The sequence below is a fragment of the Oryzias latipes genome, chromosome 13 (assembly GCF_053564925.1).
Source record: "Oryzias latipes strain Hd-rR chromosome 13, Olatipes_Hd-rR_3.1".
Lineage (NCBI taxonomy): Eukaryota > Metazoa > Chordata > Actinopteri > Beloniformes > Adrianichthyidae > Oryzias > Oryzias latipes.
Window position 1 is genome coordinate 36,982,930 of NC_136249.1, and position 19,305 is coordinate 37,002,234.

Consider the following 19,305-nt stretch of genomic DNA (forward strand, 5'->3'; position numbering starts at 1 on the left):
ATCTCAGATTGACAGCTCAGAATTGTTTTCTGGACGGGGTTAGAGACACATTGGGGTCTGAAACGGTACCGGTTCCATGCACCCATCCAGATGCTACAGAAACAGTTGGATACAGATATGTCTACCTGGCTCTTGCCCCCAGGGGGCCGAGGTGGGGTAGTTTGGAGGTCTCCTGGAAGGGCCGTTTGGAGCCCTGGATCTATAGATTGTGTGTTGTAAACGTGTCAGGTAGCTCATACGTGGAGCACAGCTGTACTGTTTCTTCACTCCTCTTTTTGTTTGCATCTTCCTTTCCTTTCTGTGCGGCTCAGAATACAAGAAAACAGAATAATTCCTAAAAATAAAGTTTAGTTTCAAACACAAAAGAGGTTTATTCAAATATACACCCACTTTCCAGAGGAGTTTAGACCAGAACTCGGACTCTCCATCACCAAAGGCTCGGTTTGCTCCGCTGCTAGAGCTCTTCAACACAAAAGCCTGGAATTGGTTCTGCAGAAGCTTTTATTGTGAAGTTCTTCCTGTGTTTGCGATGTCACAGATGTTTGTTTACCACACCTGTGAGTCTCTGTGATCTGAGGAAACAGACCCAGCTCCTGTCATCAGTCTTCGTCTTGCAGTCCTTAATGTTCGCTGGCGGGACGTGCACCGCCGCTTTCCGGGCGCCATCAATAAAACGTTATTACTTATCAGGTCGTGCTGAGAGCGAGCTCCGCCCTTTCAATGTCACCGTTAAAACGACACTGGACAACATTAAAAGCTCTTGAAGCTGAACGTGGAGAACTCCTCTGCAGCTTCGTCCCGGAGCGCTCGAGTCTCTGCTGGCTACGACCGCCAGCCACTCACACGTCAGACCACAGGATGGCGCGGCTGCCCTTCTCCACGCTGACCACGTAGGTCCCCGACGGAGACCAGGACACCGCGTTGATGGCAGAGCTGCAGATGAAAATCATGACACTGGTTCAGTTCAGTTTTAATAATGAAGGCCACAATGACAGCAGTTTATGTAATAACCATAAATCATAAAGAACGTGAAATAATGGGATTCATAACTAATGACAAAACTAACAAAACTAACTAAAGTAACTGACGAAACTGACTAAACCAACTAAACTGACTAATCTAACTGTCTAAACTAACCGGACTTAACTAAACCAACTAAACTGACAAAACTGACGAAACTAACTAAGCTAATGAAACTAACAAAACTAACAGACGAAACTAACTAAACTGACTAATCTAACTGACTTAACTAACTAAACTGACTTAACTAACTAAACTGACTAATCTAACTGACTTAACTAACTAAACTGACTAATCTAACTGACTTAACTAACTAAACTGACTAATCTGACTTAACTAACTAAACTGACTAATCTAACTGATTTAACTAACTAAACTGACTAATCTAACTAACTAAACTGACTAATCTAACTAACTAAACTGACTAATCTAACTGACTTAACTAACTAAACTGACTAATCTAACTAACTAAACTGACTAATCTAACTAACTAAACTGACTAATCTAACTGACTTAACTAACTAAACTGACGAAACTAAACTAAAGAATTTACTAAACTAACTAAACTGACGAAACTAACTAAACTGACGAAACTAACTAAACTGACGAAACTAACTAAGCTGACGAAACTAACTAAACTAACTAACTAAACTATCTGACATAAACTAACCAAACTACCCTCAGAACCTCAGAGTTTTGCCCCTAATCTCAGATTCAGATTCAGCAGTCGCTGTTCTCGGACCTGAACTGAAAAACCGGCACAGACGGAACAGCTGTAGGGGTGGAAGTGTTCTTACTTGTGGTTCCGGTCCAGAATGCGCTCCACTTTCCCCGTCAGGACGTTCCAGATGTACAGAGCTCCGTCAGCCGAGCCTCCAGCCACGTAGCTGCCATCCGGACTGCGAGCAGCAGAAGATGGACGTCAGCAGACCAGGTTCTCCGACCAGACAAGAACAAAACACCAGAACCGGCGGCTCACCTGAAGGTGACTCTGGTCCAGTCGGCTCCACACTTGAAGCCCTGAGCGCTGAGGACACAAACACGGAGTTAGAGCTGCTGCAGCCCCCGTCACAGCGAGGCAGGTCAAAGAAGAAAGGTGGATCCACCGGCGCTGCCCCCTCCCATCCCAGCAGCCGAGGTTACCTGAGAGTCTGCCTGACGGCGTTGGTGCGCAGGTCGATGATCTTCAGCAGGTCGTCTCTGGAGCAGGTGAGCAGCTCGGTGCGGTCGTGGTTCAGGTCCAACGAGGTGACTCTGCCGAGCAGCTCCAGCTCCCGCACAATGCTCTCAGCCCTGAACACACACGCACGCTGATCCACAGCCGCGCTCTCAGTGAACAGGTGAGGCCGTCCCCTGTGCAGGACTCACCTGATGTCCCAGAAGCGGACCTTTTTGTCGAAGTGGCCGCTCATGACGCACTGCTCCGTGCACACGATGTCATTGCAGCTTGAGCCAGCAAACACCGTCTTCATACCTGTGCAGGTGAGAACAGGCCATCAGCGTGGAGTCTGAAGGGGTCACCTGGACCCGCCCTCCCTCTCCACCACGTACAGACTTTGCTGCGCAGGTCCCACAGCTTGAGCGTGCGGTCGTAGCTGCCCGACACGATGCGGGCGTTGTCCAACAGGAAGCGGGCAGACAGAACCTTCCCGCTGTGGCCCGTCAAGGTGTGCTGCAGAGTCACACAGAGCAGGTTACACGCCCAGCCTCCTTAGACTCCTCCCCTCTGCTGGGGAGCTGGCGGAGGTGAACCGTTCTATGATGTCATCGCCCTCGCTCCGCCCAGTTCTCTACAGTCCATGTTTGAAAGGCTGCATCGCGTCGTCATGGTGACGGCGGCAGCGCCTGCAGCGACCTCGCTCTTCGATGGTCATGACAGGTAGAAGCATCAGTTCAGAGAAAGTTCACCTCTTCTGATGCAGCAGAAACAAATCTAAATCCATTGATTCTCTTCTGAGATTCTTTTTTTCTTCATGGATCAAGTTTGAATAAAATCCCCTCTGATGGTTTAGAAGTAAAGGCTGGAAGTCTGTTGTACTGAAAAACATTTTTTGTTGTGTTTAATGCTCTACTGCAGCTCAAGGTCACAAATTTACATGGAAATACTTCAAAACGAGGCTTTTCCCAGCAATCTTTAGATTCAATTAAAAAGAGATGATTTAATGCATCACATGACATTTCTATGAAGTAAACCAACGGAAATAACCTCCGACTAACTTTACTAACACTGGTGTGTGGGACATAACAGTACTAGGGCTGCACGACATGAGGAAAACCTGCCACATGCGATCGTAGTGATTAATATTGGGATGACGATATAACAAACAACCAAAAACATCAGGAGTCCATCCGATTGGTCGAATACATAAAAGGATTTGTTTGTTTAGTTAAATACTTCAAGCTGCCATAAGATTGTTTTAGCACATTTAAGGTAACCATTTATTGCTATTTTCACCGTCTTTTGCGATATCCATATTATATCCATATCCATATTGCGATAACGATAAATTTGCGGTATATTGTGCCGGCCTAAACAGTACAGACCTTTAACTTGTAATATTGAAACGTTTTAACTGCATTCCAACTTTACCATCGTTCTGCTTTGGAAGCCTGCACACCACCTTCCTATTCAAATGATTGTTTCTTCCACAATGAACAGTCAAAGAACTGCCTCTGGTACCACCACCCCTACCTGGACCAGGTTTCCCAGTCCTGGTCCTGGGGGACACAGTCCTGCAGGTTTTCCATGTGGTCCTGCCTATGCAGACCGGATTCATGTCATCGTCCGGCTCTGCAGAAGCCGGACGATGACAGGGCTGGACTGAAGAATGCATGACATTGTCCGCTGAGGACCAGGATTGGGAAAAACTGCTGAAAACCACCAGAGGCAGCGATCCGGGTGTCAGACTAGAGCCGCAACAATCGGAGCAGGAAAGCAACCTTCAGACGAAGCCGTGCTACAGCAAAGCAGACTCACCCGGAGCCTAAAGTCCTCCACCGTCCAAATCCGACTGGCAAAGTCATTGGAGGCTGCCAGCAGGCACGAACCCTGAACACACACACACACACACACACGTGTTAACAGTATCACGCTTTGTTGACATTCATCCTAGTTTACTTGTTTGGACACAGATTTCATTTCCACTTGATGATCTGGAAGAAATCCAAGAATCTGGAAAACTGTTCAGTAGCAGGAATTTCTGTCTGAGTCTCTGCTGGAAGTTTGGATGAAGATGATCTGGATCCACTTTAGGACAGAGAACCGGATTGTTCAGAATGAACCGATAGACTAGGAACCGGATCACCAACAACAAATGACATGAATCAAATTGCTAAAACAACACTCCTAAAACACAACAGAAATTCACAACGTCAACACAAATGTACAAGCTCTGCAAACACACAAAAGTCCTAAACCAGGGGTGTCCAAAGTATTTTTGGTGAGGGCCAAATGCAGAAAAATGAGCAAAGGTCCGGGCCGCACACAAGAGGTGACATATTGACACATGATTACTGTGTTTTTCTAACTGACCTATAATGTGAGGAACATTTCTCTCAGAGGAGCAGTGATGCTGATCTGTGCCACACGTCAAAATGAAACATTCACTCAGACAATGAAACCTCATTCCAACCAGGCAGTTCAGGACGGCTTTATTGAGCAGCTGAAGCCAGCAGATCTTTACATACGTAGCCGTTAGTGTGACTGGCACAGGGCACGATTTTGTAGTTTATAAAGAGTCGAAGTCCTGTTTTCTCAGAAAAGTAGACCAAAAAAGGGCTTATAGGTGACCACCCCACTTAAAGAAATATTCATTTTCCCACCCTGTTTGAAATCTTCTACATTCACTTGCTATCTTGCGTTTCTTCGGTGCTGCCTTTTCTGGTGACTGGTGGTAAATATTCTTCTTTGCTTAATTTTGTTTAGTGGAGAAACACCTGTTGAACCTTTCCTGCGTGGGACTTACCTTTCCTCGATACGAGGAGGGACGCAATTTTATGCAATAAAGAATACGCCCCCCCCCCCACCCCACCCCCCACATTAACGGAAAGACAACACTGATTAGCTGGACTGTCAGTCAAAGTTCATCTTTGTCCACAAACCAAACTCAGATCTCCACTGACCTGCAGGATCTGGGCATTTATTGTAGATCCACGTTCACATGAACAAAAATGTACGAGTTCTGGACACAGACACACAACCAGATACCACAACAGACACACAACCAGATACCACAACAGACACACAACCAGATACCACAACAGACAGGGAAAAGGGCAAACTGGTTAACACAAAAGACTCACGGCGCTGTCAAACTCGATGCTGGTGATTCCGGCGTTGCTGCCCGTCAAAGATCCTTTGGTCTCACAGCGACCTGCATGTCAGAGCAGAGGGTTGGTGTGCATGTGGCTCTCTGTGGCACGCACAGGTCAAGACCTTTGTTGTTTACCTTAAAAATGACTGACTTTCATGATTCAGTCAAAAGTGAATAAAAAAACAACATTTAGCATTTCCCCCCCATCAGTGAAGCAGCTACTGGTAGCCATGGTAACGTGGGCAGACGTCCACACGCCATCCCTCCACTGAAGCCGTTACTCTGATGCAGGACTCCGTCCCGTCCTCCTGTGCAGGACGGCTTTCTTCTGGACATCTGTGAGGTCAGCAGGATTCTGTAGCTACCCAGCCAGACGTGCTCCTCATCACCGACCTTCACTGTGCACGAGTGTGTGCATGTGTGAGTGTTGCAAACAACTCACCAGCAATGACCTCCCACAGTTTCACCCTGCGATCCATCCCTCCTGTTGCTAGGAGACGAGAGCCAGGGCTGAACCTGACTGCATTCACCTCGCCATCATGGGCTTCCTGTTGCACGTGCGCACGCACACACACACACACACACACACACACACACACACACACAGATGGACAAAGGACGTCAGAACAGGACAAAGTTACGGTAAAGTGGTTTTGAGGAGAAGCTGGAGCTGCGTTTGGTAGAGACTGACGTTTTTTCAAGTGATCCTGGTGGCATTCCTGCGGGATGGGAGTCGCCTCTGCCAAAAATCACCAGACCGGAAGATCAAATTCTTACGGGAGCCAACCGATGAAACGATTCAGTTCTACGGACTGAATGAGTTTTTTTCATCAATTCTGTCTTTTCTCTTCAAGCCGCACGTGACTAATAAAAACCTACGTGCACGCTCAGCACAGACATATAGTTTGCGCTGAGCGTGCACGTGGGGGGGTCTGCAGGAAAATGAATCCATCAAGAACTGGCTCCTAAACACACCTGTACCTGAGAGCCGACAGAACCTTGGTCAAAACTGTATTTCTAAATGACATTTACTGGGAATTAAAGGCTTTTCTTCCTGGTTTTGCAAATTGTCATTTGTATTTTTTGTGTCGTTTCACTTCAAATTTGTTTAAAAGCAAAGACCTAAAAATGTATAAAAGTTGTATTGTAAAAAGCTAGTTTTGTTTTTCCTTTATTTTGAATGAATACATAATAAATGACCAAAGAACCGAAAGAGCCGGTTCTTTTTAGCCAGCCGATCCAAAAGAGCCGGATCTCTAAGAAGTGCCAAAATTCCCATCATCACAACCAACGAGAACGACAAAAAAAAGTGAAAGCAGAATCATTATCAATGTAACTCAATTGAAAATATAACTACATCACCCAGAAGCCATCTGTGTTCTTAGTCGTGGTTTCCAGCTTAAATTTAAAGTGCAGCCATCATACATCGAATCACCACATCGAGAATCACAACCTGCGGCGAGTTTGATGAGAGAAAAACTGACATCCAGAGTCGGGAGGAAAGACTCTTCAGTTCAGAGAAGGAAGGCGGATGGAATAAAAACATTCCTGAAGGTGGAGTGTGACGACGATGCAACGTGACACGCAGCTTGTAACTAAAGATTAGATTGTAACTTTCCTAAGACATTAAAACCCAAAAACGTCACATTAAAATTAAACTTATTGTTCAACATAATGACTAAAAAAGAAGCAAAAATATAAGAGAGAGGGATCATTTTGAACAGGAGTGAGACAGGACAGGAGTGGAAAGTCCACCTGGGGGCAGAGCTGCAGAGGTTGGGGGTGTGGTTGTCAGTGTTGGGGTGGATAGTTGGAGGTCACTTCACCCCAGTAGCTCTGGGAAACCAGTCGGACAGTTTAGGCCTGAAGCTTTCAAGAACAGTTCCTCACAGCAGTTCCTCTCATTCAGGGGTTCTGCTGCATTTTTGGTTAGGGGTGTTGCTAATCAGAAGGTGACCCGTGTAACATGACCCGTGTCATTCATGCTGGAAATCTGGCTGGAACTTGAACACAGCACTGCTGTCATGAGGCATTTAGGAGCAGCGTGGTCAGGTTGACTCCAACCAGATACTCACAAAGACGTGCAGCGCTGTGGACGGGACTCGAACCTCAGCACACATTCCTGACTGCGTCTCCGTGGATTCGGGCGAGGAGCTGAAGGAGTTGGTGCTCCGCCGCCTGCTGAGAGGAGCAACAGCTCAAACCGGGCTTGGAATGGCTCAGCGGCTCTCCGGCAGAGTGTGGGCGGAGCCCGTCAGCTACGTACCCAAAGATGTTGGAGATGGAGTCAAGCAGCCCAGCAGGGGGCGCCTGCGAGGATTTCCTGCAAACACAAAGGAGCGACTCGAACCCTGAGAGTTCCCCCAAAAATCAACAGGTAACCGACCGTCTCACCTGGAGATTCTGCTGAGCCCCCGACTGGGTGACGTCTCCCCTTCCGCCTTCGACCCGTCCTCAGGCAGAACCTCGATGTCATCATCCCTGCAGAAAACAAACAGACCAGGTCAGAACCGCCTCCACGGCCCACCAAACCTTTTATGAGAAAGCATTACTGACGGCTCGATGGGTAGAGGCTCTTTGGCGGCGTCCGCCAGTTCCTTTTGCAGCCTCGCCTGCCGACGCCTGAAACGTGAACGAAAGGCTCTCAGACATGCAGGCGGTAGAGGTCCCACCGCCGCTCGTCTCTGCTCTCTACCTGGTGTCCTTCTCATTCTCGGCGTTTAAACGATTGGCCTCCTGGGCTTTCTCGGCCATCCAGCGGGACACCAGCTCCTGATTGTCCTCTGTGGTCTTCCTCAGCTTCTCCTCCAGGGCTGAGAAGGTGATCTGCAAGGCGTCGTACTCATCCTTCAGTGTCTGATTGGCCCGTTCCAGGTCCTGAAAGTCACAGGCTATGGTAAACGTCATTGGTCTGGTGATGGTCTGCGAGTGTTGCAGACTGATGAAGGTCTCAGTTTGAAAACTTGAGATCAGCTCCCTCCTCCTCCTCCTCCTCTGTACGACTCCTTCTGATTGGTTGTGTGGGATGTCAGAACATCAGAGGCTGCAGATTCTCTGTGCAAACTCTCAGTGATGTCACATCCTGTGTGTCAGCAGTAGCTGGGACCATCACAACAACACTGGAGCATGATGGGAGCAAAGAGCTGGCTGCTGGGAGCCAGAGGGGCAGCAAGAGGATTGTGGGAAATCAGACCTTTTACTACTCATCATTGACCTTCTTCAGCATGTGCGTGTGTGTGCGAGAACAACAATGTGCGTTACCTGCAGGCTGCTGATCAGCTCCCGACAGTCACCTTCCAGGCTGGAGATCTGCTGCTGGAGCTCAGACATTCTGAAAGGAGCAGGACCCACATAGTTGAGGCACCCGAGACAGGTTGAGGCACCCGAGACAGGTTGAGGCACCCGAGACAGGTTGAGGCACCCGAGACAGGTTGAGGCACCCGAGACAGGTTGAGGCACCCGAGACAGGTTGAGGCACCCCAGACAAGTGAGGCACCCCAGACCAGTTCTGCAGGTTTCTGGGATGTCAGGCTCCGTGGAGAGTGGTGTCCACTGTGTTTTTGCAGTTCCCTTGAGGCCTATACGGCCACCTCAAGGGATGTAATGAAAATGGAACGCACCATGCGTGTGGTAAATGTATCAGGTAGTATCCACAAGGATAATGGACGTTCCAAACACTTATGACGTACAGGTGAGGCTGTCGTACGGCGTCCTTACGCCACCCTCTAGTCGTTAGAGTTCTGGCTTCTTACTGACCGCAGAAATACAGCACACAGCCAGCAGTCAGGCTGCAGCAAGGAGCGCGCACGGATGATGTAAATAGCACTAACGCATGCTTGCACAGTCTGAGGGGTTGGGGGGGTTGGAAAAAAGAAAAGTCTATACGACACGCCTGCGTCTCACGTACAGTGGGGCAAAAAAGTATTCAGTCAATTGTGCAAGCTGTTCATTTAAAAGATGAGAGAGGCCTGTAAATTTCATCATAGGTAATCCTCAACTATGAGACAAAATGAGAAGAAAAAAAAAGCCGGAAAATCCCATTGTCTGATTTTTACAGAATTTATTTGTAGATTGTACTCTTCTTGGCTTCTTTAGTTTGCCTGTGTATTTGATGGGGAACAAGTTCCAGAACCATAGAGTCATGGGAACAGAAAGGGTGTTCTCAAAATGTAAAGTTCGATCATGGAGTCTGAAGTTACTCGTTCCATCAGATCAGAGAAATGATCTGCCAATGTGAAAGTAGGAACAAACAGGTTCTGTGGGAGAACTCAGGAGCCAATGCTGCAAAGGTTCTAACATGGAACCAGCTTTGTCTGGAACCCTTATGGTTGATGAAAGCAAAGAGACTTGTGGGCTCCACACTGACCTGGCTTCATTGCTCTGAATCTCCTTGTCCTTCTGCTGGATCTGGTTGTTCAGCTCGATGACGCTCTGAGCCAGCTGCACAACACAGAATCAGAAGTCAGTAAACTTTCAGAACCAGAATCAGAACCTCTTAGCTTTAAAGTAAAGGATGACAGCAAGGAACAAATTCCTGTCTAAGAAGAAGAACCTTTGCTTCACCTGAGTTGAAGAGAAGAAAGCTAGACATTCTCAAAGCATAAGTAAGAAAAGCCTGGAGTTAAGTGGACTGGAGGACATGTTCTGGTTTAATAGATGTAGTTGAGTATCATCATCAGAACACTTGAAATGCTGAGGCGCCTAATTATTGGACTAAAGCGGATAGCGTCAAGCACAGAGCAGAATGCTGTGAGACGAACATTCATCTCTGTGTCATTGAATGTAAAATTCATAATATTTCTAAATACTCTGAAAACCACCTACAACCCTCCCATCCATATTTCTATGACCTTCTCCACAGCTCCATCTAACAGATCCAGGACAGTAGCACAGGACGGTAGAGAGGAGTTAGTAGAACAGGACGGTAGAAGAGAAGAGTAGAACCAGATGGTATGCAAGGACAGTAGGTAGGGACTGAAGAACAGGACCATTTACAGATGTGAGGCTGTTGATTTTACCTGAAGTAAATTTGGAATGATACCTCAAAGCAAACTTGATTTAAGATCCTTGTTGTAGATGTTCTGAATATTGTTCCATATGGATAGACCCTTCATTGTTATAAACCGTACGCTCTGCTCCCACGCTCTGATTTGATCTTTAAATGTTTACGGTTCTTCCAAAATGGGATTACGAGTCTTTATGTCTGAATTTGTCACTTCAGACGGAATCTGCGATTCAGCAGAATGATGAGTTTTTGTGTCTGCAGAATAAAGCTGTACACTCCTGAACGATGGAAAAGCTTGTGAATTAGAATTCATGCAGACGACTTCATCTTTTGTGCTAGAAACCAAACAAATATTTTCCTGTTCTGTTTTCTGCTACCGGTTGTCAGGAGGAACCTCCTCCTACTTCAGACCCATTCTGAACTGACCTCTCCTCGTTTCTTGTGAAGCTCTGTCAGCTCCTCCTGGTGGCGAATCCTCATCTGAGCCATTTCCTGCAACAGAGCGTCGCTGCGACCCGCCTCCACAGGCCTAGAGCACACAAGTCAGTTGGAGGAGATGGCACTCTCAGAGAGGGTCAGGATGATCAGCTGGAGCCTCACCCTGCCTCGTGGCCTCTCTGCACATCGTACTTGTCGGCCTGGTACCTCTCTGTGAGAACGGTCTGAAAGTCCGACTTCTCCAATAGATGATTGTCTGAAACACAGATGGATGTGATGTGACCATGGCGAACACGCGTCGCAGTGCGTCTTGACTCACATTGGTGGATGATCTCCTCGAAAGTCTGTCGCTGGATCCGGTCTCGGAGCTTAAGCTGATCCAATACATGCCTCTTCCACGTGCACTCTGCCCGCCGCTCCGCCATCACCACCTGATGCCAGTCTGTCAGGTCAGAACATTAAAATCTTTCAGACTAAAGTGAATCTGAAGAAAATCAGAACACATTCACAGCTGTAGCAGAGCTCTGGTCCTTTAGGACAAAGCTCTACGGTTCTAGATACATGCATCAGAGGTTTTTCTCAACAGTCATGTCACATCATCCTCATTATGGGTGAAAGCAAAACTATAATGCATTCATCATCTCGCCCAGATCTCCTGTTCAGTGTTTTAGTTTACCCGCTCTCACAGAACACAAGAAAGAACATCCTCGATTCTGTTGATAGTCCTTCAGAGGTACCCCCGAGAGGCACCCCGGATCCTTAAGAGGTACCCCCGAGAGGCACCCCGGATCCTTCGGAGGTACCCCCGAGAGGCACCCCGGATCCTTCAGAGGTACCCCCGAGAGGCAACCCGGATCCTTCGGAGGTACCCCCGAGAGGCACCCCGGATCCTTCGGAGGTACCCCCGAGAGGCACCCCGGATCCTTCGGAGGTACCCCGAGAGGCACCCCGGATCCTTCGGAGGTACCCCCGAGAGGCACCCCGGATCCTTCAGAGGTACCTCCGAGAGGCACCCCGGATCCTTCGGAGGTACCCCCGAAAGGCACCCCGGATCCTTCGGAGGTACCCCAGAGAGGCACCCCGGATCCTTCGGAGGTACCCCAGAGAGGCACCCCGGATCCTTCGGAGGTACCCCAGAGAGGCACCCCGGATCCTTCGGAGGTACCCCGAGAGGCACCCCGGATCCTTCGGAGGTACCCCCGAGAGGCACCCCGGATCCTTCGGAGGTACCCCCGAGAGGCACCCCGGATCCTTCGGAGGTACCCCTGAGAGGCACCCCGGATCCTTCAGAGGTACCTCCGAGAGGCACCCCGGATCCTTCGGAGGTACCCCCGAGAGGCACCCCGGATCCTTCGGAGGTACCCCAGAGAGGCACCCCGGATCATTCAGAGGTACCAGCTCGCTTGGACTTCTGGCACCTATCAGCTGCCTGATATCTGGAGTCCCACACACCAGGCTTGGCAGGACTCCTTTTTCAGCCCAACATCTGTTGTCATCTGTTATTTCCGGCATCTACCACCAGTATTCAGGGAGTGCAAAATCCCTGTGGTTTGTGTCCACAGAGGCCTCCTGCACTCAGGACTCAGCTGCTGCCCTTCCTGCAGTAAGGTGATTATTTATCATGACCAGAGCTTTGGTGACTATAGCTTCAGTATCATCAGAGCTGTTTCACATCTTCATTAAAAGAAGCTAAAAACTAGGAACTCGGAACCTGGTTTATGTCTAATTCTCTGCAACTAAACAGCAACAAAACTGACCTTTTCTTCTTTGACACAAAATCAACCCTCTCCAAACCTAAGTCACTTGTGCTTTGCAGTGGTAACTGTCCGGTTACCCCCCAGAGCTCTCTATTCTTCCAATCCCACATCAACAACATCTCCCGGACATCCTTCTTTCACCTTTGTAACATTAACCGTCTCCGTCCGTCTACACACTGCTTCCATTTTGGCCGACAGCCTTGTCATCGTCAGCCACATCAACTACTGCAATTCCCTTCTCTTTGGTCTGCCCAACAATTCCATCCACAAACTCCGGCTGGTCCAGAATTCTGTTTCCGGATCATCACAGAACCCCCCCCTCACCCCCACATCACCCAAACCCTACAGCAAATCCACTGGCCTCCTGTCCAATCAAGAGCTGTTGATAAAATATTTCTGTACGCCTCAAGGCCATCCATCCCTTCTCATCAAAGTAGTCATCGTCCCTTTACCTCAGCACCATGGGGGGTGGAGCTTTCAGCTGTTCTGCTCCTAAACTCTGGAACTTTCTTCCACCGGATTTAAGAAACCGACTCCCTTTCCTTCACCCAATCCAAACTGAAAACACGTGTGTTCAGGAAATCCCGTCTTTATCTCCTCCTTACCATTTCTGCCTCTCTTTCTGTTTTATTCGTACTGCAGCCCTGAGAGTCCTGAAAGTAAATGTAATTTTGTTACCATTTATCATTACAAAGAAAAAACATTGCTTATTTTTGTAAATCGTCATTGTAGCATGAACATGATGAGTTTTAGTGACTAGCTCATTTCAATGTAACCATTTATTGGTTCTGGCTGTTTTTGAAAGATTACTGACTTTTTAAAATCACTCTTAGCCAGGGATGGCACTTCGTAGATGGTCCCCTAAGCAGTATGTAGAGAGCTAATGTCATTAAAAATTATTGTAAAATCCTGTTTTCTTACTAAGCCCAAAGGTCTGAATCTGTGAATATCTTGAGAACTTCACAGAACTAAGTTTTTGTTGATGTAGAGTTGGGGAACATCCACCTAAAAAGTTCTGAAATGGTCTGGCTTCCATTGAAATACTGGTGTTCGGTACTGATGTGACAAGTCTACAACACCAATGCTGTGGACCCAAAGGACGAGCACGAACGGACTCCAGCAGCAGACGGCGCCGCTCCAGGCGCATAAGCAGCTGGCTGGACAGCAGCCACGCCCCATTCCCCATAACCAAAACCGTGGTTCTTCCAGTGTTTGTGGTCTGTGCCGTGATAGTTCAGCAGACTTGTGGATCCAGAGTATTGATTCATGACGATCGGCTGTGCCGTTCTCCATTTACGTTATGTGATCAAAATAATTCTGGTAGATATCTTCATTTTAGACAAGAAATGTGGCACGGAGAAGCTGTAAACCGCTCAGGTAGCAAAACTTAAGACTTTAGGTCAGGGGGGTCCAATCATTTTCACTGGGGGCCACATCAGCATAGTGTCCGTCCTCAAAGGGCCAGATATAACTTATGCATGTAACTAGATGTAATGAAAAATAAATCTAACTACTCCTTAATGTTTAATAACTCTATTTATTTATTTTACCTTTTTGAAGTGACAATTCCAGCTGCATAGAAACATATGTTTGTTTGTTACTTTAGCATAAATCCTTTTACATTTGATACTGTCAGGTTAGGTTATATGGACAGTGTTTAAATCCTAATGTATAGTTGACCAATCAGATATTTCATGTCCCATTCGCCCCTAGATATGAATAAATACACAACAATTTTTTATTTTCATTTTAAGAAATTAAAAACTTTTATGCTCTCAATGACATGGGGGCCACATTTGGCCCCCGGTCTTGAGTTTGACACGTGTACTTTAGGGCTTTTTAAGAGTGCCCAGAATTCAGATGTTAACACATTTATAAGTGCTTCCAACGTCCCATAATATTAAGAAAATAACAGGTTTAGTACATTAACTGGACAATGAGGCCCCTCCCCCCAGAGTTCCAAACAGTAAGAACCCGCGAAATCCAAAAGACTTCTATAGAACAATGATCAGAACCGAACTGTTCAGAGAGTTCTCCACAAAAGAACCAAACAGAACTGATCAGAGGAATAAGGTTTTAGGAGATAAACAATCTCTCCACCTCCAACAGATCACAGGAGGCTTACCAGACCAGACTGTCCTCCATCCAGAAGTTCTACAGAATTCTCATGAAACCAAACCTGCCACCTTCAGAATGAGCCCAGACCCAGTTCCGCCATGAAAACCCTCTAGGGAGCTGTGCTGGACCGAACCTTCCTGATGGCAGAGTCCCTCCTGATGTTCTCCAACATCCTATCCAGCAGCTCCGGTGGCCACAGAGTCAAACTTCGTCAGCCAACAGCCAGTTCTCCGGCTCCAGCAGGCGGGAGAACCGACTTGCATTGACGCCGACAGACGTTCTTGAGAAAAACATCTGAACTTGTGACTGGTTGGCTGCTAGTGACGTAAGCAAAGCGATCTGTGGGATGAATAACCCAGATCAAACCCTTACGGGTTCGGGCTAACAGAACCGGCTGGACTGGAGGCACGAGACACTGGACCGCCATGACTCAACTATTTAGCATGTTAGCAGCGCGCGCCACAGATGCGCACCCTAAAACTCACTGTGCACGTGCGTCCCGCAGCACAGCGCTCGTGGCTGTTGGTGGACCTCGCCAGTGGCTTTCACGGTTCTGGATCCTCAGTTCCGTTTGGGTTTTCAGCTCGCGTGCCTGGACTCTGCGCCATCTTGACTGCGTTACACAGTTCCGGGAGTTCACTGTCGCAGAGTGATGACGTATTAGACGCAATTGAGATGACCGAGGCGGTGCGCGGTGCATGCTGGTTAGTTTTTTTGCTCCGAGTCAAATGTCAATCATCATAAAAATGTAAAAACGATATTAATACTAAGTGGAGTTTCTAAAGAACGAAAAAGGTTTCTGGTTTCAATTTCCCTCTAAAATATTAAGGGATGTAGATGCTGAATATGAAAATGACCTGAAGAAACCAATCAAACTTTCTGCCTTTCATTGACAAGTTTTATCGCACTGGAAACTAATTTATAAGCACAATTGTATTCTACACTTCACCTTCACGCCTCTCTGGAACTGCTGCTGTGCCTTATGAAGAAACACATCCTTGTTTCACAATAACTGGCTGACTATTCAATTCAATTTAATTCAATTCAATTCAATGTTATCTTATTTATAAAGCCCAAATTCCCAACAAAAGTCGTGTCGATGGGCTTCGTATCGGTAACTGAAAACGTTAAACATAAAATCAAAAGGATCATAAATACATAGAATTCAATAAGAAAATACAAGCAATTCCCACACCTTTACTTACAAAAGATTACAAAAGATTTTCTGAAACTTTAGTATAAACAATAGACGCGACCTAAAAACCACCCTGATAGACCAATCATTTTCTTTATACACAAAGTACCCACTTCCGCCTAAAATGAAATAAACACATTTTAAAATAATATCAACAATTTACCCTGTTGGAGATTTTTTACATAAAAGATTCAAATTTCAATCTGAACCAAGCATATTCTGTTCACCAGAAACCGAAACATTAGAACATTTATTTTAAAGTTGCAACCAGATAAACATATTCTGGACTGATATTCATAATTAGCTGTCACTCAAAGTTTTGAATATTCTCTCTTTTTCTTTTTTCTCTTCTTTATGTAAAACCTGAAAGTTTCTGATGTCATCAATCTTGTTATAATTTTGTGCAAACACTTGATTCATTCATGTAAATGTAAAAACTCGCCCTTTGTTTAGTATCTTTTTGATTTATTTTTCTGATCATTATAATTTTTTTTTTTTAACTTGTTCTGTCCAACAGCTGAGCAAACAGATTAGAGCTGAAGGCTTTTTGTGTTGGACAGATTTTACTATCACAAAAAGAGGTTATATAGCTTCAAGAAACTAGAGTGTAGATTTGTATAAACCCCTTTTTGTCGTATTATTTTTTATTTATTTGTTACATTTAGTGTGTGTGGGGAGGGAGAGGGGAAGAATGTGAGGGGAGGGTGGAAGAGAGTAAAAGGAAGAAAGGTGAAAAGGTGGGGGATACAAGCACTGATTTGAATAAGTTATTATTTTAAGCTGTAACAATTATACCAGATCTGCTGGAAAGACGAATGTTACATCAAAGGTGAAAATCTGACACTAAGATGAGCGAAAAAAAAACTGTCCATCAATACACTGTAGGTAAGGAGGAGGGATGAAGCAGACAGGGAGCAGTGTGGAGTGTGCACGTGCACGTGGGGGTGGAGATACATGCATGCTGCCGACGTGAACCGTGTGTTCATAAAGGGAGCCAGAACCTACCCAGCCAGACCAGCCAGACCAGGAGAGGGGAGGAGAGCCCCCCAGGCCAGAAGCCCCCCCAGCATCCGGACCCAGGCAGCCCGGGAGGGGAGGAGGAGGGGACCGCCCACCCCACCAGCCAGGCACAGAGAGGGCCCCCCTACAGGGGCCCCCCCAATGCCCAGAGGCACAAGCGAACCCAGTGTCCGGCCCCCAGGCCACAAGACAGGAGCGCTTAGCCGTACCAGGCGGCAGCCATGGGGGCCACCGGGCGCCGGACACCGAGACAAAGGCCAGGGACGAAGCCAGGGCCCCCGGAACCCATGAGCCGGCCACCACCCGACCGGCGCCTCGTCTCCGCAAGCCAGCCCAGGCACGCGGCCTTAGCAACCCAGGGATCGCCACGCACCCACAGCCACCCCCCATAACCCTAAAACCCTACGCACTACAACCCCCCCCCCCGCCATAATATCTGAGCCCCCCTCCCCAACCCTCTCAGTGCCCTCCCCTCTCTGTGATGGGAGGGAAAGCCCCAGAGGGTCCCAGCGAGCCAGCCCCCAAGTCCGTCCTACCCATGCACTCACACACACATACTCACAATCATCTGGTTACCCTCCCCACCCCCGCCGCCACGCAGTAACCCCCCCCCCCCCCCCCCCCAAGCCGGCTGACCCCCAGCGCCGTATGCCCGACCCTTCCCGCAGCCGACAGGATACCCATAAGCCCGGCCGCCCTGAGAGGACCAGGCGGGTGAAGACCGGCCGCCCCCCCCGACCCCACCCATGTATGGATGTGTGGGAGTGCTGTGTGTGTGCTGCAGGTAAAATAGGAGGTCACCAGTGTGGAGGGCCCACCGCTGCCAAGCCGCAAAGCCCCCCACTCCGGAGTCCCTCTGTGAGTGGTGTGTTTTTGCTGTGTGTGTGCTGCTAGCATGCAGTGTGTGTGTCTACAGAGGAAGTTAAAATTGTGGGGGGGGCCAGCGAAAGGTGAGCACGGATGTTTTACCGTGCCCCCCTCCACCAGACCCTCTCCACAAGGCCCTAGATGAATCAGAGTGTCTAATATGCAAGTAAAAAGCGGGGAGGAGGGCGGGTGCCAACGAGAACCCAGAGAGGGGCATCCCCAGTGAGCCCCGCCAGCATACCCCTCCCATCCAGTTCCCGGGGCCCTATGTGCCTGTGTGCAATATTTGTTTGGGTGAGAGCGGGGAGGAGCAGGCGGATGGGCACAACCGGGGGAGAAGGCTCCCCCGAGCGACCGGCCCCCCAGCCGGCCGCGGTAGGCGCCCCCCCTCCCAGAGCGGCCGGGCAGCCAGAAACGGCAAGCCAGCCGCAGTTGGAGGCCAGAGCCTCGTGGCGCCGAGAGACAGCCAGCAAGGAAGGGTCCCGGTGCCAGAACGGAGGGGCAGGGGGTCCAGCCCCACCATTCATACCCTGGCCTCCCTAAGGACTAGCACAACGCCCCCCCAGGCCCCCCCCCAAAATAAATAAATAAATAATAAAATAATAATAATAATAACAATAATAATAATAAAATAAATAATAATAATAATAATAATAATAATAATGAAATAAACCCACCCAAGTGAACCCATTAACCCCTGCTGTGACTGCGGCGTCGACCCCCGGGGGGCCAGGCCACGCGCCAACTACCGGCCACGGGCGAAACACCGGCCATGGGCAGACGACCCCAGGCCCCAGAGCCCCAAGCCCCCCCCCCCCCCCCCCCCCCAGCCCCCGCCACGGCGACCAGCCACCCAGCACGGCACCCGGCCGCCGTTCCCGGTCAGCCGCACTGCCTACCCTGCGCCCAGAAGGCACCCGCCCAGGAACCCCTGCCAAGTTGCCGGCAGAGTCTGCGCCCCCACCACCACCCCACCCAGGCAACCAGAGCCCCGAACCGGGAGAACTACAGGCCCGGCAGACCCCACCCCCCAAACCCACCCCAGCCCACCCAACCAGCCAGGACCCGGCTCAACCTATCACCATCCCACCCCTACTAGGTGATGTGACTAACCAGCTGGAGCCAGGGAGAGTCTGAAGCCGACAGGTTTTTTGTGGAGGACATTATCTCTGAACTAATATGCTCTGACATGAGGTTTCTGTAGTGGTTGATGCTAAGATTATTTTTAGATTTCCAGTTTAGGAGGATAGTTTTCTTTGCGATACATACAGCGTTGAGAACCATATAAGCCTTGTTAGATTCCATGTTGATGTTATTCAGGTCACCTAATAAGCAAAATTTGGGGCAAGCAGGAATCTTATGATTAAACCAGATTGATAAATCCTCACAAACCTTACGCCAGAATGATTGGACAGGTGGACAGAGCCACAGGGCATGCAAATAGTGGTCTATGTTGTTACCTATGCACTGTGTGCATATAGCAGACTGATTGAGACCCATTTTAAATAACCTCTGTCCGGTGTAGTGAGTTCTGTGGAGAATCTTGTATTGAATAAGTTGCAGATTAGGGCT

The 19,305-nt window shown here is 48.3% G+C and overlaps 1 protein-coding gene and 1 non-coding gene across 8 annotated transcripts; both read right to left on the reverse strand.

The window, feature by feature from the left end:
* Positions 1–346: 346 nt before the first annotated feature.
* atg16l1 (ATG16 autophagy related 16-like 1 (S. cerevisiae)) lies at positions 347–15,322 on the reverse strand. 7 transcript variants are annotated; one of them, XM_078929849.1, is made up of 21 exons: positions 15,137–15,302; positions 13,139–13,186; positions 11,096–11,218; positions 10,939–11,032; positions 10,765–10,867; positions 9,700–9,773; positions 8,595–8,664; positions 8,029–8,210; positions 7,890–7,955; positions 7,728–7,814; positions 7,600–7,656; positions 7,409–7,511; positions 5,776–5,881; positions 5,323–5,393; positions 3,998–4,069; positions 2,572–2,692; positions 2,389–2,494; positions 2,164–2,313; positions 2,000–2,047; positions 1,818–1,919; positions 347–933 (listed from the first exon to the last, which is right to left on the reverse strand). In XM_078929849.1, exons 3-21 carry the CDS (start codon positions 11,199–11,201, stop codon positions 840–842), a joined length of 1,812 nt encoding a protein of 603 aa, XP_078785975.1. In that variant the 5' UTR covers positions 11,202–11,218; positions 13,139–13,186; positions 15,137–15,302; the 3' UTR covers positions 347–839. The 7 variants fall into 7 exon arrangements, with proteins under 7 accessions (XP_078785975.1, XP_078785971.1, XP_078785973.1 ...); XM_078929845.1 differs by having other exon boundaries at positions 7,409–7,514; XM_078929847.1 differs by lacking the exon at positions 15,137–15,302 and adding an exon at positions 14,785–14,909 and having other exon boundaries at positions 7,409–7,514.
* On the reverse strand, positions 8,280–8,548 carry LOC144981799 (small Cajal body-specific RNA 6). The gene has a single exon (XR_013647286.1).
* Positions 15,323–19,305: the final 3,983 nt, after the last annotated feature.